Below are 23,967 nucleotides of genomic sequence, written 5' to 3'. Positions count from 1 at the left end.
TATCTCTGAAAACTCCCTTGACAGCAGGATTAGTTGTTTTCAGTAATACGCATTTTGCAACATCATTGGTAAAATACAGCAGTAATGCAGTAACTAACTACCGATCAGTTACTTAATGGTAAAAGTTTAGTGCCCCCTTTCACCCACCAAAATGCACAGTCAATCCACTTTACAGTATATTCAGTGAAGCCCTTTGAGACGTCTCAACGCCGCGATAAGGCACTATATCAAATGCAAAGATTATTAGTATTATAAGATTGTTTTTAGGATTTTCCCAAATAAATGAAAAGAATTAACTTCAATGAAACCCCAAGTACCGGTCACACAATACCTGCTTCACAAAATGCAATCGCCTAAAAAAAAAAGTGTGTGCAATGGTTTAACTTGCCTGCAGTCTGGGCTACGAGAGTTCAGGTGTGTGTATAGGTCTGGGAGTGATGCAAGTCGAAATGCAAGTGCAGCGCAAGCAAACCTGCAAATTTGTGAACGATTGCAACAAAAAGAAAGTCGGGCAAAAACCTCAGTGAATAGGGTCAGGAGCTGCCAAATGAGGTTAGCACACCCCATGTAAATCGTGAACACTGCAGTCGCAGCCACGCCTGCACTCTGTGCACACACTCTGTGCACACTCACTGCTTCACATGGTGTGTATAAAAGGACACAGATCAGCATCAGGTAAAACCATTCAATTCTTTTCAAGCAGAGAATAGTGGAGCCTCGCCCTCTGCCCATGACTGCACAAACCTAGAGCTGGGGTGAATATCCAGGTAAGATTATTTAACCTCGTAGCAGTACTTTAGCAATTTGCAGGAAGGTGGAATAGTATGAGAATTAATTTGAATGATTCATGTTTTTTTTTAAAAAAAAGATAAATTGCAAAACCTGCGCCTATTTACTGTTTTAATTTATTTTAAAGGAAAGCAAAGCAGGTCGAAGTTTTAAGTTCCAGAGCCTTTGAAACAGTAGACTGGAGAAAAGACTGCAGAATAAAACCCAATTTGTTTTCAATTGGGGGCTGAAAATATCTTCTGATCCGAAAAAAAAGTTAAGGAAAAGAACATTATTTGTTAGGGAATGTAATAGAAACCTTTAACCCCCGAGTTACAGTCCTCAGTGCATTCCATTCAAAATCTTCAGAGTAAACCTTCAACACAGTTTATAAACTTTAAACAGAGGAATATGTGGACGTTTTCAGCACTGAAGGGGCATCTGCAAACGATTTCCCCTCTTTCAAAACCAATTACTTTGCAACTAAATCCATGGGCAACTAATTTATTGTCATTACTGGGTTAATAGTGACTCAAAAAAACTGTTAACAGTGTCAGGGAAATACCACCAACATTCCTTGCTTATCTGGATGAGTTCAGCTTTAATAAAGGATAGAAAGGATTAAACCACTACCTTATTATGTCAAGTGATGTTTCTCTCTCTCTCTCTCTTTGCAGATCACAGTGTGTCCTTGTACCCCAGAGGCTAGAGCTGGGGATGGATGACCAGGGCAGGTTGGAGGTTTTGTGCCACAGAAAGCCTCGCTCCTCCGACCACAACCCAATGACCGGCCCCAAGGTGGAAGATCGAGGCTTCGGCAGTTTTACCATCTCCTTGTCAGACAACTACCCCCTGAGCAGCGCTGCCACCCTGAGTGCTCAGTACGGCGTCAATGTGTTCGTGCTGGGTCTGGTGCTGACCCTGGCAATGCTGTTTCACAGAGCCGGAGTGGCACAGGAGCATGTCTTAGCCTATCTCAGCACTGCCATGGCGATGCAGCTGGCATGGATGCTCTGCTACTCCTTAATGAAACACAGACAGAAAGGGGTGGTCAGTTCTAAAGATGCCCACGCTGGGGCGAGGTGGCTGAGAGGTAGAGTATAAACACGGTACATGGCAAAGCAAGTCCAGGCGGCGGTGAACTTCACTGGGACTTGAGCTGCGCGCAAGTGGTTGTTCACAGCTCTGTGAAGTATTGTAGAGTAGATCATTTTGCATGCGGAAAACAAAACAAAATCACATGCCATCTGCTTTATTGACAGCATCGGTCTAATTTGCGGTGACCCAATAGTGGGAATGTGAAATTAGGCTGGGATTATTCTCAAAACCTTATGCTTTATGAAGGTGTTATGGTCGCAGGTCTATTACTGTGTGTGTGTGTGCACGTTGTGTACATGTGTGTATATTTACATATGTACACAACAACAACAAGATTCCATTTATAAAGCGCCTTTCACGTCAGGAGGACGTCCCAAGTTTTGTTTTGGGACTTTGTTTTAACGTGTGTTTGTAGACTTGGATCATGAGTCTTTGGAATAATTTGCAACGACGACAACCCGACGTTGTTCTAGATATAAACTAAGAACATTTTGGGATGTTTGGAGAAGCGAGGTCAGCTCAGCAGCACAGTGACTGTCAAGGATGGCGCTTGAAATATATCTAAGTGATTTGTTTGATGTTGTGCTGATGGTTGAGAGGATGGGGTTAAAGCGACGACGGGCTAAACGGGTCTGTGCCAGTCACCTGCTGAGTTCATGGAACTAAACCTGTTGATCGAAAGTCAGGTATGAATTTAGGGAAATGCTCTGAGCCTGAAACTAGTGACTTGCATGACATGGTGAGACCATTCTCTAAGGCGGGTTTGTGTTTCCTTCAATCCTGTGTTATGATCTTGTGCATTTCATTACTAGGTGGGTTAATCTTGTTTGGCATCTTGAGTTTAGTGCTGGATGTGTTTAAAATTGGATACTACATTGGATACTCGAGGTGTCTCACTGCTGCTAAAGGTGTCTTTCCCGTTGTACATGCAGTGCACACCATCTCCCAGGTACACTTACTGCTTTCAGCTTGTTATTGCATTATTATTTGGAATAATAATGTATTTTTCTCTTTTGTAAATATATATGTGTACATTTTATCTGCAGGTGTATTTCCTGTGGTTTCATGCAAAGGATGTCATTCAAACTTTCCAAGCCTTTGAAAGGTAACGTTAAGTGAAATTCTACTCTCTGTACTTGTTACACTTCTTTTAGATTATGCGTTTACTGACACAAGACGTTTAAAAGATTTCAACACTCCATATGGCCTAAATAAATCACAGTCCTTTATATTCCATGTATTAATCCAGTGCTACAGAGATCTGACAGAGCAACTGTCTGCACACACTATGTACATTATGTCTGGAACTCTGTTTCAAAGGTGAGACACACATTAAGATCTCATAACTGATTAAATCCCCAGTCAGTTGTCTGCATTGATCTTTTAGAGACTCACAAGTGAAACGAAAATGCAATCCGTTCATTATCGTCTTCCCATTACTTGAATCTTTCACCAAAATGAACTCCTGGAAGCGCCTTACAAAATGAGAGAGCACTTAGAAATGACTTGCACTGTTATGTGGGAAAATGGGCAGATATTTTGAGGTAACAAGGTCCCACCAACAACAATGAGAAGAGTAGCAAATTATTCTGAATGCTTTGACATGAATTTAGTTGAGGGAGGGATATTAGTCAGAACAAACTGAAGAAACTCCTTATTCTTCAAAAGCAAACTTAGCAGGACTGCTATTAACAGCCATTAATCACAAGATGTACTTTAACGTTAGACTTGACAGCTGGTGAAAAAGTAGCCATAAAGTATGTGAACATCAGCTTTATTGCTGTAATAGCCTAAACTCACTCAAATTAAATATAAAAATCTACACTATTCAATTCAAAATAAAGAAAACATTTTAAACACTACATTTGCCCATCTGTTCTTCCTATCTTCCCCTTTCCCTATTTTCTCCTTTTTTTATTTTCTCTTTTCCTAACCAGTTCTACTTTTCTACCTATCCTGATGAGAGTGTCAATTTCTAAGGCATCTTTCCAATCTAAACCAAGAAGCGGGACTTGCAGAATTATCCCAGTGACTCATTCCCCTGTAAGCAACTATTCCAGTGCAGAATTGACTGTGTTGCTGGCGCACACGTTAGACAATCGCTGACTTGTCATTGTCCATTGGTAACCCTGGGACAGCTTCTCCAGACTTTTTCCGTTTTTCTCAATAGAGCCAACTGGGCGATACCTTTCTTTGTGATATAGATACTTCCGTTTTATGCCACTTGATATGCAAAAAAAAAGGCCACTCGGGTTATTCACTACAGGTGCCAATGTCCTTTATTCAGACTAACAGTGGAAATAGTTACCACATTCCTGTGCCCTGACATATAAACAGGGACATGGCACTCTAAATAATTAATACTACCATGGTTGTATAACATGAACATAGGTGTGATTCTCCCAACAGAATTATTTAATTACAGCTTCACCTCAACCCAGATGTTGTCACAATGAAATTCTCTTTTTATTAGTACTGTGTCTTAATAAATCCATCACATAGCTCTTATCACAAACAAACATCTCAAAGCGCTTCACATAGTTTTTTTTCTTGTGATTTAAGGGCTTTGAGAGATTCTCCCCATGCGAAAGGCACTGTATAAATGTAAATAATTTTTGTAGTGTAGTGATTGTCTTTGCAGGCCAATAGAGCAGCCAATTTGCTCGCAGCAAAGCCCCACAACTAGGAAGTGAATGATCAATTTTATAATTTGGTAGATTGGTTGTCCAGGACACTGGAAGAAATGTTTTTTGAAATAGTATCATAGGATCTTTAACGTTCACCTGAATTGGCAGATAGTCTCATCTGAGGGACACCACCTCCTATAATACAACCCCTCCTCCACCCAGTGTCTCGCTCCCTAATGAGCTCCAAGTCACAACTTTCAGATTCAAAAGCAAGAGTGATACCAATTGATCCAGTCTGACACCTGTAAATCCATGTAAATGCAAGGGTTTTCATTGCCATTCTTCCTTCCCATATAATAATAATCCTTGCATTTAATATAGCGCCTTATCACGCCTTCAAGACCTCTCAAAGCGCTTCACAGGATATACTGCAAAGTGAAATGACTGTATATTTTGTGGGCGAAATGAGGCAGCCAATTGCGCACAGCAGTCTCCCATAAATGTCACTCCCTTATCATCAGTCCAGCACAATTGAGAGTTACAGAAGGTAATTGATGAAGGCTGCAGCAAGTGGAGACAGACTCGCAAAATGGCTTAAAAACAGTATGAATTTGTTAAATTAAAAAGTAATTTAAAATACACATTTTTTGGCAGTTATATTTCTTCCAGTTATATTTTCAAAGACAGCGCTCTCTAAAAAAAATGTAACAAAGGCTCATTTTTACTCTAGCGTTACTGGATGCTCAAATTATTGCAGTTAGATTGTGAATGCACCTGAATTTAAAGAGCACTTTAGAATGATACAAATAATCGTATGATAATATAAATGATACATATGCATGACATGCACATAAAAATCAATTTCAGAAGTAACTTGTAATAATGTATCTTTTAAAGTATTTTTTCCTCGTTATTTGGTGTCTAATGTGACTATTTATATTTGTAAATTGTACATATTTTTAAATCGCCAAGGGTGTAAAATACTACTGTGCACTGAAAGTATTGGTCAAATAGCTGAGTTAAAAATATTGGTTCAGTGATCAATTTACAACAACAACAACAAAATTACATTTGTATAGCGCCTTTCACGTCGGGAGGACATCTCAAGGCGCTGGACAGACAGAGTTACGGACACAAGCTGAGGGTCGGGATGGGGGAGGGTGGAGGGCAGGGGCGTAAGCAGGGAGATCGAAAGCACGGTCGAAGAGGAGGGTCTTGAGGTGGGCCTTGAAGGTGGCGAGGGAGGGGGCGAGACGGAGGGACTGCGGGATAGAGTTCCAGAGAGTAGGTGCAGAGGGCAGAAGGCCCGCCTGACGATAGTGGGGCAAACAACGTGGGGGACATGAAGCAGGCTGGAGCCCGCTGAGCGGAGGGAGCGAACAGGGTGGTAGGGAGTTAGGAAGTCACAGAGGTAGGGGGAGCAAGACTGTGGAGGGCTTTGAAAGTGAGGACCAGGATCTTGAACTGTATCCTCTGTGTGATGGGAAGCCAGTGGAGTGGGCGAGGATGGGGGTGATAGGGTCATGGAGCCTAGTGCGGGAGAGGACACAGACTGCGGAGTTCTGGATGATCTGCAGTCTGTGGAGGGAGGAGTTGGGAAGGCCGACAAGCAGTGAGTTTGCATAGTCGAGCCTCGATGTAATGAAGGCATGTGTGAGGGTTTTGGCGGCCTATGGTGTGACACAGTGTCGGAGCCGGGGGATGTTGCGGAGGTGGGGGAAGGCAGAGCAGATCAAATTACAATATCAATTTGATATTTGTAATCAGACTTGCAACTGAAGTGGTAACCCTACCCCACAAACCCCACCCCCCCCCCCCCCCCGGTAATATAATTAAAGGAACCTGATCTTGTCTTTAACAGATATTGATGTTCAGGGAATACAATTATTATCAATGAAACCCAGATAATAATAACAATCCTTGCATTTGATATAACGTCTTATCACGTAATTGAGACGTCACAAAGCACTTCACAGAATAAAGGCGGGTATTTGGAATTGAGATACAGGTGAGCCATGGTGAAACATGCTCAAGGGGCTGAATAGCCTACTCCTGGGCCTATGTTCTTATGTCCCTATAGTATACTGTAAAGTGAATTGACTATATTATCTTGCTTTGAGCTCTGGTTTTATGTACTGCTTTTAGTACGGATCACAAACAGATATTTGTCTTTAGGTTTGGAATGATTCATGCCGTCTTCACAAACCTGCTGTTGTGGGTGAACGGTGTAGTCTCAGAGTCAAAGCATCAGCTGATAGACCACAAAAGGCGACTTACAGCATTGGGCTTCGCAAATATCACAGTGGGTAAGGGTTTAAGCCTTGAACAGAAAAAATAAGAGGTCATGTAAGTGCCAGCCAGCCACGCAATTTGATATGTGTTTTGTTTTAGAATAATCTGTGTTAATGCTTTATTCCATTTCTTTGTAGATGACACTGGACCAAATTGCAGCTGCAATACAAATGCCTGCGCTATTTTCTACAACAGTTCCCATTATATGTACCCTTTCAACATTGAGTTCCACGTCTTTGCATCTGCCATGTTTTATGTTATGTGGAAGAACGTTGGGCGCACCCTGGAAGAGCACAGAGCTCTGAAGGTTACCTTTAGGACCTACAGTGTAATGGCAGGTCCAGTTCTGGGAACTTCAGTGCTGGCAGCCACAATAGGGATTCTCATTGTGTACAGCTCACAGGTGGGACATTCAACAGAGCAGCGAGTGTCAGCTGTAGCTATGTTTTATCTATACGGTATCACGGTGCTTTGCTTAATGTCTGCAGCAGCTGCAGCCGGTCTGGTCATTTATAGAGTTGACAAAAGATCCCTGGATTATTGCAAAAACCCCACCAGGAAGTTGGATGGCAATCTGCTGGTGAGCACAGCATGTGCGTCTTGGTTTATGTCCTGGTGTTCCATCGTGGCTGCTGTTTGTGGGGAAACACAGCCCCCTCACACTTGGCTGAACTTGTCATTCTCTGTCCTGGTCATCATTGAGAAATACCTACAGAACCTGTTTATAATTGAATCCCTTTATCGGAAACATGGTGAAACGGATGGGGAAGTGGGGATGATTCAAGGGATATTCACAGTATCGAGTTCCAATAATCTCCCTCTGACATGTTCATACTGCGGGATCCTCAACAAAGCCTTTGAGACTTCGGATAACCAGTCGTCCTGCTCAACTCCTCAGTGCGTTTCTCTGTCCAAACCTTCCTGCGATTGGGTTGAGAACAGCGAGGGATACAATAGTGACCTGAGTCTTTCTCAAGACTCTGCTTCTTCTTCTCCTCCTCCTTCTCCTCCTCCTCCTCACTCAAGCTTAAGGAAGTCGGAAAAACTGAGCAAGGAAAGACAGTTCACCAAGAATGTTGCTGCCTTTTTATTCCTGTGCAATATTTCGGTGAGAGAAATTTAGCAAAACATTGCATTTTAAAAATAAGTGAAAAATCTCTTCAGTTTTCATTCATAAGTACCACCCTTATTGCCCCTTCCCTCCAACCTTTCTTTACTCAGTAACTTCTAATTTGATGAATGTTTAAACGTGTCTTCAAAATATGGCATACTCAACATGGAGATCATAACATGTATGTACTCAGGTAAAGTATTTCTGAAGATGCTGGATAGGGATCACTGTATTGTCAGAGGTGCTGTGTTTGGGATGAGCTGTTAAACGTCCCATCTGCCTGTTCAGGTGGACCTTAAAGATCTATTGACACCACTTGATCAGAGAAGAGAGTTTCTCCAGTTGGTTTGTCGGCCAACAATCCTGCAAATCAACAACAGTTTGCACTTATATAGCGCCCTCCGAACAAGGCAGTGTCTCAAAGCACTTAAATCTGTTTGATCACTCAAAATCAAATTGATCACTCACTTCATGGCGATTTATGAGACATTGGCTGCCAGCTTTGCCTTCAAATTACACAGCCACTACACTACAGTAAATCCAGTGAAGCATTTTGAGAATCTTAAAGATGTGATAAGTCACTATATCAAATACATGGATTTATTTCTATTAACACATCAAATATCTTTATAAAGATAATACAAACGATTAAAATGTGAACTAAGAATTATTTAAACTTTTATAAAGCCTTATTTGGAAATAATAAAAGTTGCAGTTGATTTAATATACAATTATCCAGAAAGATGTTCATCCAGGAATGACAATATACACCAAAGTCAAGGGGGTGGCAGGGGTTATCAACCTAGTTTTACAATGTCATGAACAAATGTTGATAGCATTATTGTACAGTACAGGGAATTACCTGTATTGGCAAAAACTGCTTCAGTACTTAAACCATGGTATTAATTCTCATCCCTCATGCCCTCCATTCCACCATCAATGGCCAAACTTTCAGCCACTATGCCCTGAAACTCTGGAAGTCTTTCCCTTAATCTCTCTGCCTTGCCCCATCCTTCCCCATTTTCCGGTCGCGCCTGAAGACCTTCCTATTCAACTGTATTTAGGGCCACTCCTCCCAGCTCGGTGCCATGCTCCGCCACTGTCAAGCACTCTGGGATGCTACTCTGCGTGAGGGACTCTATATAAATTAGGTTGTTGTTCGTTAAATGTAAACACAGTAGCATAGCTACTGATTATATTCAAAGGCTAAAAAAATTGCCACTGTCATAAAGATAATGCTTTTTATTTCTTGCAGGTGACGTTGTCCGTAAGATTTTATCATCAGCGAGTTACTATTTGATAATGACAATTGTTGATCTACACACAGGTTCTAAATTTTGTTTTTCTTTTCTTTTAAAGTTTTGGATACTTGCAGCTTTTGGAGCTCGGCCCCAATTTGACAGTGGCTTGGAAGAAAAGGTTTATGGTTTTGAAATGTGGATTCTAGTTGTAAACATTGCAATGCCCTTTGCTATTTTTTACCGCATGCATTCATCTGCAGCACTTTTTGAGATATTCTGTTTAAGTTAATTAATAATTAATGTGGATTGATTTTTAAGGCCATCTAAGTTAGTATATTGGATTTTATACATAATCTGTCTTTTTAGTGTTTTACTGTGATACAATTACAAATCTTAAATTATATTGTATCTTGTATTATGCAAAGGAAAACTGCATATTTTAATATAAAGGGTTAGACTCTTTTCATTTGGGCTTTTTCTGATAACGTTTTACAAGCAACAGAAACTGATGACAATACACAACAAAATTGCTAGAAACAATATAATGCCTCCTTGCTAAATTTGTATAATTCTATAAATTATAGTAACCACACTTATCTGCAACTTTTCTTCAAATAGTTATAACCCTTTTTGTACGTACAATTCGATTTATTTTTTAAACATTTTTAAACGTTTGTTTTGTATTGGATCTAGAGTGATGGAAGTTAGAACCTGATTTAAATCTTAAATACAATACCTGCAAATCCTTATGGCAGCACAATGTATTTATTGTATTCTGTGATGTGTGGAATCCCATGTCTATCAGCGCCTTGGGATGTTTTCCTGAAATGAAAGACGCTATACGAATGTAATCTTGTATTGTATTATTATTATTATTTTATTTCATCCATTGATGTTTTCAAATCAGGAATTTCATATTGATTTACTTCATTTAATGGCAAAGATCCCATGACACTCCTCAAAAAGAGAAGACGATTCTAGATAAATTGGCCATTCACTTCATGGTGGTTTGTGTGACCTTGTTTACAAGTTATAATAATAATAATAATAATAATAATCCTTGCATTTGATATAGCGCTTTTCACGTCGGGAGGACGTCCCAAAGCGCTTCACAGAATAGACTGTAAAGTGAATTGACTGTATATTTGTGGGCGAACGCGGCAGCCAATTGCGCACAGCAATGTCCACAAACAGTCGTAGATTGAAAATGACCAATTTATTATTGTTTTTGTTTTTTGGAGGGATTATTATTAGGCGTGTGGAGTAAGGAAACTTGCCCAAGGTTTCGCCCTGCCTGGAGTTGAACTCAGGTCTCTCACTTGCAAAGCGAGTGCTCTAACCACTGAGCTACAGGACTCCACAAGTTGTCTGCTGAGTTGGCCTAAAAGTACAGTCACTACATTTGATAGCAAATCACTGCAAGGGACTTTGCGATGCGTCAATATTATTATAAATACAGTTTATTAAAACAAAGAAAACAGAAAAAATCCCGAAAAAAATGAAAAATCCCAAATTAGTAACTAAAAAACAAATCATCCAGGAAAAAAAGCAATGTTCAAATTTGATGAATAACTGCAAGAAAATACTGTGAACAACACAAGAAAATGAAAAGTTCGAGTAATCTACAAACAGCGATGAAGCAAGCAACAACAGCAACTTGCATTTATAAACCAGTGGCTGAGCCCCACATGCAGGGTAGCTGATCAATGGCAGAAAGTCCTTTTACCCGCAGTGATACACGGGGAGGAATTGCACAATACTATCATATTTCTCGAGGTATTGGAAGTTTGGTAGCTATCAAAAAATGTAGCTACTGTATATCCCAATCGCTCAGTGCAGTGTTTGGACATTGCACTAGGGGGCAATCGCGTTCTTTCATTTCTTGGTTCATTCCTTCAGCGTCTGAGAAAGGAGAAAAAACACCCAAGCTCTTCATTTCACTTCACCAGCAAATGTCTACACAATAATCTCCTGTAACCAGATGCATCGGTTTGTTGACGCTGCCCCTTCAGTTCAAACATGTGGGATAAAGCATTTTGGGTTATAATCATGATTAGAACATCCTTGGCCAATGGGTTTTAGTGGAATGCAATTGGCAGAAAAGTAAATTTGAGTTGTGCAGTTCAAACGATCTGAAATTTCCCATGATTACCCTTAGAAATCGGAGAAGTTGAAGGGAACTGATTTTATAGCAGTCTTTAACCATGGTTCGGTTTTTCCCTCATCGTATGAGTGGGTTGGGAAGAGTTCAGTGCTACTAGAAGAAGTTTATTTCCTTTATATTCAAGTCTGGAGCTTTTTTTTGAAAATTTATTTTTATTTATCAATACAATATATAGTACAACTGAAATCCCAAATGAAACACATCTTCTGTTTCGATTTTTCTCCTTTCTCCCAATACAAAACACATTCCGTTGTTCACGGTGTATTCCTTCACCGCACATAGGTTGCACACACATTTTTCGGGACACTCCCTTTAACACAGTTGGGTGTCGTCCCTGTGTACACCACATCCATGTTTGTGCCCACACACACCCCTATAAGGTGCACTTGTCGCTTTCGGAAGGCACCCGATGTGCACAGTACGTGCACATGTTTACTGTACTTACATTTTCGGGACGCTCTTTGGTTACATCTCGAGTGTCGTTCTGCACCGTTACTTCAATCAGTTTTGGGTGAGCTTGTGGGCTACTCGGTGGGTGCCCCCTGAGCGGGTTGTGCTGGAGCAGCTCCTACCGGGGTCAAGCCCCATCTGGCCTTTGCCGTTGTTGAGCCGAACTTCAGCTTGTCCCTCAGTATATAGTCACTGATCCTAGCGTGCGCAAGCCTGAGGCAGGCTCTCACTGTCCCCTCGTTCTGCCAGAAGAACACCTGGTTTCGGGAGTGCCATAGGGCCTCCTTTGCCGAGTTTATGGTCAAGTCTGGAGCAGTTTTGACACAGGCACCAGAGATAAAAGAACAGTCCGTCACCACTGAATCTCATTCCACAGTGAGGAAATAAACCCCACACTTCATTAGCTATGATTTAAACATTAACCTGTTACCTTATCTTGTAGAATTGACAATTAATTTTACTTTTGATTTCTCAAAACTTTTCAACTTCCAGAACCGAAATTTTTTTGCGAATCTATTGATCTTGGTCTTTCCAGGCTCAAACATCCATAAAGCTATTTGAATAGTGTGATTATACTGCATCAAGCACGTAGCCCTAATGGGGTACATTGTTAACATGATTCAAATGTTCATTAGTTATACAGTCTGCATGAATCACTTTGTGAGTGGACAGATAGAGCTCTGAGCATAGGGATTCAGTGATGACAGACTGTTCTTTTATCTCTGGTGCCTGTGTCAAAACTGCTCCAGACTTGACCATAAGCTCGGCAAAGGAGGCCCTTTGGCACTCCCGAAACCGGATGTTCTTCTGGCAGACAGACACATCCATAGAGCAATGCTTGTTGACCACTGATAGACAGTGAAATTTCCATCGATAGAAAATAAATGACATGATGGTCAATCTCTGCTGTTAGCGTAAGTGAAAGGTGATTTAGTGTGTTCAGATTGTTAAAATCCCAAATTCAGCAAGGTGCAATACTGATACTGCTGAAGCCAAACTGTCCATTTCTGCGAAATTAGGCATATAATACTACACGTTTGATGTTTGCGTTTCACAAAACAAATATATCTCACCAAAGCAAAACTCAGTATGTAATTGGGGCATATAGCACGCTGCTTTGGTATTCAGGAAACTTACCAAGCAGCTGTCAGGCCAGTTCCCAAGATACTGCAGTTCTGATGTTTTATCCCTTTGCATTTTTGTCATTTTTTCTGAGAGTTCATGAATATCCACTCACTTGGACCTGTAGCGATTTAATGCCTTGGTAAACTGACCGCTGAACTTTCCAGCGATTGAAGATACAGTATTTCAATAACATTAATGGTACATTCAACAACAACAACAAGATTACATTTGTATAGCACAGCAATGAGTCCACGGAATGAAGGAAACCTTTAACAAATCCTGCAGAAAGCCTGTGCAGCTTATACATTCAGAGCCCACTACTGGAAAGATGTGCTATGTACTTTTCACAGTCGATGATAATAATAATAACAATCCGCAGCGTTCTGATGTTAGACAAAGGACCGAGAAGCGATCGTTAAAATAAATGTTTCACTTCAGAAGAGGAGAGAAAACTGTTTACTAAAAAAAAAGTAAATCTGATTTAAAACCTCTTCCTCTCAGGTGGGTATTTGGTACAAATGAGAGCTAGTCAAAATGCTCTCTGACTAGTATAAATAGTAATAATAATCCTTGCATTTGATGCCTTGAACGTCAGTGTTTCCTCAAAGCATTTCACAGGTAACCAAGTACCAAGTGATGGAAAGCCAATTTAAACGAGTGCCAATTGTCACAAATTTCTTGTTGGCTTCAATGGTCTTGGTATTTGCATTCACCTCGATAGGTAATCCAGGAGTGCCCGAAAATCAGTTTGTGCATAGACAATCCCACTGGGATTCTGTAGTACTACTACTGGTATTTATATACCTGTGGAGAGATCTCTTTAAATGACCATCAACCCTCAAAGAAATTAAGAAACCCAATTGAGACTGGTTAGAACAGGACATTGGGAAAGTGGTATGTTGTCACCGAGTCGATTGGATTTGGTCAAGGCTCAAAGAACTCGACAGCACACTTGACAGCAAATTACATAGTATTCAGAGTAAATCAAACTAGGATGGGGAAAAATTGCAGCAAGTGGACATGGATACTAGAAATAAAAATTTGGAAGTGATGGAGCACGATTTACCTATCAAGGTAAGTGCAAATAGCAAGACCAATCGAAGGCAACAGGAAATTTGTGACAATTGTCACCAGTTTAAATAGTCTTTCCAGATATTTGCAAAAGCTATTAACTTGCCACTACAACTGTAATATGTGGAGTAACAGACAAGTGTTGTTTTAAGTAAGTTGAATTTTATTGAATTCGAGAAAGCAGCTCACAAGTCCATCAATCTCCACCCCACATCAATCATTACATCCCAGGGGGTCTTTAGTGTCCTGGTTATGCCGGCTTTAAAACTATATCCTGTATTTACAAAGAATACAACATCTTTTTTTTTAATTTACCTTTGTTTTCGAAAATAACAAGTGACGTTGATCAGTTGCCCGGGTTCTGATTCATTTTTGCTTCAGGAGCCTGACCAGTATTTGGATGGCATGCCTGTACCTGATTTGATACTGTTCCTCCTCTGGTGTTTGCTGCTGAATTTCTGGCCTGGTAGGTTTCTGGGGGATGGTCTTTCTGTCACAGGTGTACTTGTTGTTTTTTCTATGAACCCCTCCTTCAGTGCCTGTTACCATTTGTGTAGTCCTGTAGCTTAGTGGTTAGGGCACTCACCTCACCAGCGAGAGGACCTGGGTTGAATTCGCGGCAGGATGAAATGTTGGGCGAGTTTCCTTACTCCACATGCCTCTGTTTACCTAGCAGTAAGTAGGAACTCGGTTGTTAGTCGATTGGCAGATTGTTTTTCTGGGGGTAATAATTCATTTAAAATTACTTTTTCTACAATGATGTTAAAGATCCCGTGGTGCAATTCACAAAGAGAGGGAATTGAGTGACCAATTTATTATTTTTTTAAAAAAAATTGGGGGTATGGAAACTTGCCCAATGTTTCGCCCTGCCGGGAATCAAACCCAGATCTCTCACTTGTGAGGCAAGTGCTTTTTTTATCATTACCCTCATTAATGGTAAAAAGATTGGGTGGGGCTAAATGGGAAATGGCTATCACCAACTGTTGTTCTCAAAGGGGTAATCAATGGATATACCAGTGTACCGTATTATGTGGGGAAAATAATAATAATAATAATCCTTGCATTTGATATAGCGCTTTTCACGTCGGGAGGACGTCCCAAAGCGCTTCACAGAACACACTGTAAAGTGAATTGACTGTATATTTGTGGGCGAACGCGGCAGCCAATTGCGCACAGCAATGTCCCACAAACAGTCGTAGATTGAAAATGACCAATTTATTATTGTTTTGGGTTTTGGAGGGATTATTATGTATGTGTGTATGTGTGTATGTGTGTAACATGTATGTGGGATGCGAGGAAAAGAGTGTTGAGTTGTTCGGTTCAATTGACTGAAGTAAAGAAAGAGTTAATGAAAGAAATATACATGGGGAATGGACAATATTGTATTGTGATGACTGCTATGACATTTAGATATGATGAGCTAGGGTATGCAATTGATAGGCCCAATTTTTGCTTCATACTCAATTATGAAATAAACATAATCTCGACGGTAGTTTAGTATCATATGATACAGAACGTAAGGGTGGAAAACTTGATTCACATTAATAATGATTTATCTAATTTCACAATACCCATTGCTCCCCTTACGCTCAATGTTAGAAAAGCTAATGCAATGTAAAGAGGAACACCCAATCTTGATTTCTAATGACATGATGCAAGCAAGGGAACAATTAGACAGATTAAGAAGAAGACTATGATTTGCTTATTGAAGGCGCAATGGGTGGAATTGATTTTTGAAGGCTTTGTTATTTTGCAAATTTGAATGGTGTTTTCCTTTATTTCCAGATTTCCCAACTCCTCCCTCCACAAGCGGCAGAGCGTGTCCTCTCCCGCACCAGGCTCCGGGAACCTATGACCCCTGTTCTTGCCCGGCTTCACTGGCTCCCCATTCCTCAGAGAATCGAGTACAAAACCTTCATTCTTACCTTCAAGGTGCTCCACGGTCTTGCTCTCCCCCACCTCTCCGACTTCATAACCCCACATCAGCCTGTCCGCTCCCTCCTCTCGGCAGACACCAGCCCGCTTTAGGTCCCCCGCACTTCCTGCCGGGCATTCGCGATCGGCCATTCAGCATGTCTGCCCCCCACGCTCTGGAACTCTATCCCGCAAAAACCCCCGCCCCCCCCCCCCCACCCACCACCACCGCCTCACCCCCTCGCTTGTCTCCTTCAAGTTCCTTCAACAGTGCCTTCGGCCACCCTGCCCCACCCCACTAACCCCCTCCCAGTGCCCTCCTCCAGAACACACCCTAAAGTAAACCGACTGTGTGTGTGTTTTTTGAGGGGCTTCAGAGAGAGAGAGAATACAGTGTAAAGTGAATGGAATGTACATTTCGTGGGGTTATCAGCTTCGGGTTCCCTGTGGCGAGGCTCTGGTCGACAGCTGACGCTGGGAAAGCATCGGGACCAGAGTGGGATTCGCAGGGAATAATAATAATAATAATCCTTGCATTTGTTATAGCGCTTTTCATGTCGTGAGGACGTCCCAAAGCGCTTCACAGAACACACTGTAAAGTGAATTGACTGTATATTTGTGGGCGAACGTGGCAGCCAATTGCGCACAGCAATGTCCCACAAACAGTGGTAGATTGAAAATGACCAATTTATTATTGTTTTTGGTTTTGTGTGGAGTAAGGAAACTTGCCCAAGGTTTCGCCCTGTGCCTGGAATTGAACTCAGGTCTCTCGCTTGCAAAGCGAGTGCTCTAACCACTGAGCTACGGGACTCCAGTCTGTATTGGCAACAGAGACCGGACCACAGACGCTGCACCGGGTCTGAGTGCTGCTGACGGTGTTCGGTTTTGCTCCCGGTCTGGTTCTGGTTCTGGTCTGGTTCTGGTCTGGGATTGCTGATGCTTTCCTCCCCTTTTGCTCTCTCGGCCCATCGAGCGAGACAGGGAATAAGTGAAGGAGACTTAGATATCCGGGAAGATCCGGAGGATCGCGAGTGGCACCTGTTGTTGTTGTTGTTGTTCTCAGGGGATAGCGCTCGGCGGCAGAATAACGAAAGTGGTGTGTTTTTTTCCCGGGCACTGAAGTCAATCGTTCGGGAAGTAAACGGGAGGATAACTTGCGCAACATCTGACACTGTTTTTGCAGCTCTTAAGGTCTTTATTGTTTAATTGTTTGGGGGTTATTTCTTTCCCGTTCGCCTTCAAGCGATTTAATCGTTGTCGGAATCAACGGTGGTGGGACTCTGTCTCTCTCCCTCTCCCCCCCTCACTCCCCCCCTCTCTCTCCCTCTCCCCCCCTCACTCCCCCCTCTCTCTCCCTCTCCCCCCCTCACTCCCCCCCTCTCTCTCCCTCCCCCCCCTCACTCCCCCCTCTCTCTCCCTCCCCCACGCACACCCCCACTCCCCCCCTCTCTCTCCCTCTCCCCCACACACTCCCCCTCTCTCTCCCTCTCCCCACACACTCCCCCTCTCTCTCCCTCTCCCCCACACACTCCCCCCCTCTCTCCCTCCCCCACTCCCCCCCTCTCTCTCCCTCTCTCCCCCCTCACTCCCCCCTCTCTCTCCCTCCCCCCCCCACTCCCCCCTCTCTCTCCCTCTCCCCCCCACACACACTCCCCCTCTCTCTCCCTCTCCCCACACTCCCCCCCTCTCTCCCTCCTCCCCCCACTCCCCCCCTCTCTCTCCCTCACCCCCACCCCCCCTCTCTCCCCCCCCCCCCCACTCCCCCTCTCTCTCCCCCCCCCCCACTCCCTCCCTCTCCCCCCCCCCACCCCCCCCCCCCCTCTCCCTAATATCTTTTATGTCGGTCGTTTCTAAGGACCAAAATGGAGCATCCACTAAGGTATCTGGAAGATGAATGATTTGCTCTCTCTCTGTTTCCTCTGGTACCCAAAATGACCCCCACCCCCTAATCCCCCCCTCCCCTCTCACCCCCCCCACCCCTCACCCCCCTCACCCACCCCACCCCTCCCCAACCCCTCACCCCCCCACCCCTCCCCCACCCCCTCACCCTCCCCCACCCCTCACCCCTCCCCACCCCCTCTCACCCCCCCCACCCCCTCACCCCCTCCCCCACCCCACCCCCTCCCCACCCCCTCACCCCCTCACCCACCCCCTCACCCCACCCCCTCACCCCTCCCCCACCCCCTCACCCCACCCCACCACCTCACCCCCTCCCTCCCCTCACCCCCCCCCACCACCTCACCCCCCTCACCCCCTCCGCACCCCCCTCACCCCCCCGCACCCCCCTCCCCACCCCCGCACCCCCTCCCCACCCCCGCACCCCCTCCCCACCCCCCGCACCCCCCTCCCCCCCCGCACCCCCTCCCCACCCCCCCACCCCCGCACCCCACCCCCCTGCCCCTCACCCCCCCCCCAGATCTCCGTGGCTGCCGTATCGCAGTCTCGCCTCTGGATACTCTCTCTCTCGGGGACTCACACCCCCACACAGTGTGTTGAAGGCATTTGGTTTTTACTGTCGGAGTCGGAGTCGGAGCTCTCGCCGACTGTTGGGGAATGTGCAAAAATCCGCTCCGACTCAAGTTTGCGCTTTAGAGGAAGAAACGTGGATCAGTGAGTGAGTGAGTGAGTGAGTGAGTGAGCGAGCGACTGAGTGAGTGAGTGAGTGAGTGAGCGAGCGAGTGAGTGAGTGAGTGAGTGAGTGAGTGAGTGAGTGAGTGAGTGAGTGAGACAGGGAGAGCGGAGGGGGATGAGGAGGTTTCGCGTGAGACACAGTAAAAGCCGCGACTCCTGATACGGACTCGTTTCCAATCAATGAAGTCTCTTCGGCTGCGGCTTCTCCGGTCCTTGACGCCTGTCCGAGTCCGGGGCGGCGGTGACCGGGGGATGTAAGAGCAACCGGAGAGGAGGAGGAGGAGGAGGAGGGGAGGGAGGGAGTGAGGGAGGTGGGGGGGGGTGGGGGGGGGGGGTGTGTGCAGATCCAACGAGTCTTGTGTTCCAGCCGGGAATCATGTCCAACAGGACTGGGCATGAGGAGCCCACAGGGGGTCCGAGGAAGGAGCTGGCGGCCAGTGTAGTGACTGGGAGTTTGCTGTCCCTGCTCATCCTCTTCACGCTGCTCGGCAATGCCCTGGTGTGCGCCGCGGTGCTCAGATTCCGCCACTTCCGCACCAAAGTCACCAACATCTTCATCGTCTCGCTGGCCCTCTCCGACCTGCTGGTGGCCCTGCTGGTCATGCCCTGGAAGGCGGTGGCCGAGGTGGCCGGCTACTGGCCTTTCGGGGCTTTCTGCGACGTGTGGATCGCCTTCGACATCATGTGCTCCACCGCCTCCATCCTGAACCTGTGCGTGATCAGCCTGGACCGGTACTGGGCCATCTCCAGCCCGTTTCGCTACGAGCGCAAGATGACCAGGAGGCTGGCGTTCGTGATGATCGGGGTGACCTGGGCTCTCTCGGTCCTCATCTCCTTCATCCCCGTGCAACTGAACTGGCACAAAGCCACCAGCCACCACCAGCAGCAGCACCAGACCCGCACCGCCACCGCCACCGCCGCCACCATCACCGTGTCCCAGCTCAACTCCAGCAGCGGCGGCGGCAGCGGCACCAACTGCGACTCCAGCCTGAACCGGACTTACGCCATCTCCTCGTCGCTCATCAGCTTCTACATCCCCGTGGCCATCATGCTGGTCACCTACACCCGGATCTACCGGATTGCCCAGATCCAGATCAGGAGGATCGCCTCGCTGGAGAGGGCGGCGGAACACGCCAAGAGCTGCCGCAGGAGCAAGCGAGATCCGCGCCAGCAGCAGCACCAGGACCAGCAGCAGCACCAGGACCAGCAGCAGCACCAGGACCAGCAGCAGCAGCACCAGCACCAGCAGCGACACCAGCAGCACCAGCAGCGACACCAGCAGCACCAGCAGCAGCACCAGGACCAGCAGCAACACCAGCAGCAGCACCACAATTCCCTGAAGAGCTCCTTCAGGAAAGAGACCAAGGTGCTGAAGACCTTGTCGGTGATCATGGGGGTGTTCGTGTGCTGCTGGCTGCCCTTTTTCGTGGTGAACTGCCTGGTGCCCTTCTGTCGGCGCGGCCCCTCCCGCCTGCCCTGCGTGGGGGACACCACCTTCGACGTCTTCGTGTGGTGCGGTTGGGCCAACTCCACCCTCAACCCGGTGGTGTACGCGTTCAACGCCGAGTTCCGCAAGGCCTTCTCCAGCCTCCTGGGCTGCCGCCGCCTCTGCTCGGCCACCCCGGTGGAGACGGTGAACCTCAGCAACGAGCTGGCCTCCTGCAACCGGGACACGGTGTTTCACCGGGAGATGGTGGCCGCCTATGTCAGTATGATCCCCAACGCCGTGGGCAGCTGCGCCCAGGACAGGGAGGACATGTTCGACAGGATGTCCCAGATCTCAGCCGGTCACCAGGTGGTCCCGGCGGCGGCCACCACCGACTCCCCCCCGCTCTACGGTCTGGACCCAGAGCCGGACGTGTCCCCGGACAAAGTGACTTCGTTTACCCTCAACGGTTTGCATTGAAAGAAACAAAAGCAAAGGAGATCTGTTCTCTCTCTGTCTCTCTCTCACACTCACGCACACAAACACACACACACAAACACCTACACCCCACCCCAATCCTTCCCACCACCCACCCCCCCAATCCTCCCCACCCCACCCCCCAATCCTCCCCACCCCACCCCCCAATCCTCCCCCCCCACCCCCCCAATCCTCCCCACCCCACCCCCCAATCCTCCCCACCCCACCCCCCAATCCTCCCCACCCACCCCCCAATCCTCCCCACCCCACCCCCCAATCCTCCCCACCACCCCCCACCCACCCACCCAATCCTCCCCACCACCTACCCACCCAATCCTCCCACTACCCCCAGTCCTCCCACTACCCCCCAATCCTCCCACTACCCCCCAGTCCTCCCACTACCCCCCAATCCTCCCACTACCCCCCCAGTCCTCCCACTACACCCAATCCTCCCATCACCCCCCATCCCCCACTACCCCCAGTCCTCCCCATCACCCCCCAATCCTCCCATACCCCCAGTCCTCCCACTACCCCCCAATCCTCCCCATCACCCCCCAATCCTCCCACTACCCCCAGTCCTCCCCACCACCCCCAATCCTCCCACACCCCCAGTCCTCCCACTACCCCCCATCCTCCCCACACCCCCCAATCTCCCACACCCCAAGTCCTCCCACTACCCCCAATCCTCCCCATCACCCCCCAATCCTCCCACCCGCACTCATCAGTTTTTCGTGTGTTGTTTTTGTAAACTACTCGTATCCACCCAAACTGTCCCAAACCCAGTAGTCTGTCCCAAACCCAGTCTGTCCCAAACTCTGGCACATTACGCATTGCATCCCCTCTCCTGCGACGGGAAAGGAACAGCGCTCTGCAAAAGGAGAGGGAGAGAGGGAGGGACGCGGGCATTTGGTTTTAAACAGATGAGAAGCCGCAGACTCTTCGAAAACAACCACGAAAGAAAGACCCGTAACTTTTTTTTGAAACTGCAAATGTGCTCTTAAATCCAAGCCACAGCCCAGCGCTGGAGGGAGCATTTCAGACTGAGAGAAGGAAGGGGGCAATGAAAATGTATTTGCACAAATCGTTTCAACTCTTCCCCCACCACCACCACCTTTGCTTTTTTTGGGGGAAAAAAAGACATGTCTTTGCAAAATTCACCTTGTTTGGGGTTAGCCAACACCCGGGTAAGTGACACTGAGTTTTATTCTCTCTCTCTCTTGTGTTTGGTTTCCACTCGCGATGATCAATGGATGTTTTAGAGGGTTTTGACTATTTCTGTAGTATAAAATCCAGACTATTTTCAGGTACATCACAGAGAGCCACATCGACCTCAGATCAAGATCAAAACGTTGTTATGCTGATCATTTAACAGCAAGAGTCCTTTATTCGTTATAATAATAATAATAATAAATAATAATAATAATAATAATAATACATTACAGTCTTGGGCTTGAACCCTTTACCCACTCTGGCTGTCGCATTGACTGCAAATGCTTTTGGACTGTGTGTGTTTAAAAAAAAAACAAGTTATCTCAGAACAGTACTTTTTAAATGATTCTGGGTAGACAGATTCATTCTTAATAAATTGTTTCTTATTAAATTGCTTTGAAATATCGAGGTGGAGGAGTTTTAATCGATTCTGTTTCTAAAGCAAGTGCTTGTGTGGGTTAATAATAATCTCTCCCCCTCCCCACCCCAAGTCTTTGTGCCCCACCTAGAAGACAGTGTAACTATTGATCAGACTTATCAGTAAAATGAAGACATTGCAGAGATGCACATGTATGCTCCTCACAAGGCTTCTATAACAGAACTCCTAATCTATCACATACAACCAGTAAATTACTTCTTGGCCATTTGTGGGACTCAGCTGTGTGCAAATTGGCTGCCACCTTCATCTACAAATACGTAGTCACTGGACTTCAGAGAACTCTGTGAAGCAGGTTGCAACCTTTTGATGTGATATGGGAGTATATCAAATGCAAGTGTTTTTTAAAAAAATTGCTTTATCGCCTAAACAAAATAACACAAGGATTTCATTTGTGGTATTTTGTAATGGGATTCTTGAATAAGGAACTATGTTGTGTAAGTGGGGGTCTCTTTCCAATACAATGACTTGCATTTATGTAGCGCACTTCACATGGGGTAGTGTTCCAGAGCACTTCATAACCAGAAGTAAATCACAGGCACTCCATTGCAATGTAATCTACTTCTGAAACGGTGTTCACTATGTCGAGAAGAATTCTTATGGGATTCATTTTATTAAGACATGTAAATTATACCCCAAAGAAGGTAAATAAGAATCCTGCTTTAAAGAAGAAATGGGCACCCAGATTATCAAAGGTGCATCCTCCTTTGATCAGTAAAACATATACATTCACTCCATCTCTCATCGGAAAATATGGCAGAGATTTACACAACTTGGGTTCCTTATTAAAGAATCCCATTTTAAAAGTACCCACACATTAGATCCCTGTGTTATTTTGTTTATGCTATATAAAGTAATGAATTGCCCTAAAAGATTCCGGCTTATAATTTGTTCTTTCATAAATGATAAAAGCAAGCAAAACTCTGTCATCTTACATCTCAACATTGCCATTATTCAAACCCAGTCTTTTTTCCTCTACAAACAATGTAATAGGTGAGAAAATTATTCTGTTTGCTCCAGACCTATTCTGAAAAACCTTCAATGCTAACCCTATACTGACGCATTTCTCTTTTGAAATCAAAGCTCTGAAGCATAGGTTGGTCCTAGCTGGACAAACAGCAGGAAGATTTCCAGGCAGTCTCAATCGCAAGCTATGTGGGTTTTGTTGGTTCAACTCCAAGAGTACTCCAACTCGCACTCTGGGGTCCTTGAACATTGTTTTTTTTGCCAACCTGCACCTAATATTCTCTGGAATTAAATAAGCAGCATGTGTACCTCCAGGAAGAGAGTGAGCATTACATTCCCGCCACTGGGAAATTTCCAAGTGCAGATGTCATACATTTGGGGAACTCGGTGAGATTTGGACACTCTTAAGCATGGTGGTGGATGCATGTGTCAGACATCTGGATGACCCAAAACATTTTTTGGAAGAAGTTAATATGAAGAGCAATTGTTTTTGTTGAGCATTTCATGCAGAACTGTGCTGCTCACCAGGAAGGACACTGGGAGTTCCTGGATGGAGGAAGGAGGAGAGCTAGCTGTAAGATGACGTGCTTGGCAATGGAATGTGAGAATCAAAGTCAACCCTCTGTGGCTGCCTCCTTTGCATCACTCTGTGGGGTGGGGGGGAATCTATTCTTAATTTTATCTTGAGGCCTTTCAATTATAAAAAAAAAGCTCTCACATTTTCAAGCTCCACACATTTACCTCTTGGTTTTGTTCAAAATTTTAAAGCATTGTATTTTTGTTTTGTACCCTCAGGCTACGTTTAACTATACTGCAAATCTGTCCCATATTCGTATCACCATGAATTTTGATAACATAATAAAAAGCATTGTTCTTTAAGTCTTAACAGGAGACTCAGAACAGTCCCTTGTGGAAGCCCATTAGACATTGTTACCAAACAGAGCTTTTCCCATTAATCATT

The 23,967-nt window shown here is 45.3% G+C and overlaps 2 protein-coding genes across 2 annotated transcripts; both read left to right on the top strand.

Annotated features, from left to right (window-relative positions):
* The first annotated feature begins 1,485 nt into the window (after window positions 1-1,485).
* On the top strand, window positions 1,486-9,940 carry otop1 (otopetrin 1). The gene is made up of 6 exons (XM_007897344.2): window positions 1,486-1,861; window positions 2,679-2,815; window positions 2,913-2,971; window positions 6,669-6,799; window positions 6,923-7,893; window positions 9,256-9,940. Exons 1-6 carry the CDS (start codon window positions 1,486-1,488, stop codon window positions 9,424-9,426), a joined length of 1,845 nt encoding a protein of 614 aa, XP_007895535.1. The 3' UTR covers window positions 9,427-9,940.
* Window positions 9,941-18,868: 8,928 nt separating this feature from the next.
* On the top strand, window positions 18,869-20,398 carry drd5a (dopamine receptor D5a). The gene is made up of 2 exons (XM_007897345.1): window positions 18,869-19,652; window positions 19,809-20,398. Exons 1-2 carry the CDS (start codon window positions 18,869-18,871, stop codon window positions 20,396-20,398), a joined length of 1,374 nt encoding a protein of 457 aa, XP_007895536.1.
* Window positions 20,399-23,967: the final 3,569 nt, after the last annotated feature.

The sequence above is a fragment of the Callorhinchus milii genome, unplaced genomic scaffold, assembly GCF_018977255.1.
Source record: "Callorhinchus milii isolate IMCB2004 unplaced genomic scaffold, IMCB_Cmil_1.0 Scaffold1, whole genome shotgun sequence".
Lineage (NCBI taxonomy): Eukaryota > Metazoa > Chordata > Chondrichthyes > Chimaeriformes > Callorhinchidae > Callorhinchus > Callorhinchus milii.
The sequence above is the reverse complement of the archived record's forward strand: the minus strand, read 5'-3'. Positions and strand labels throughout refer to the sequence as shown.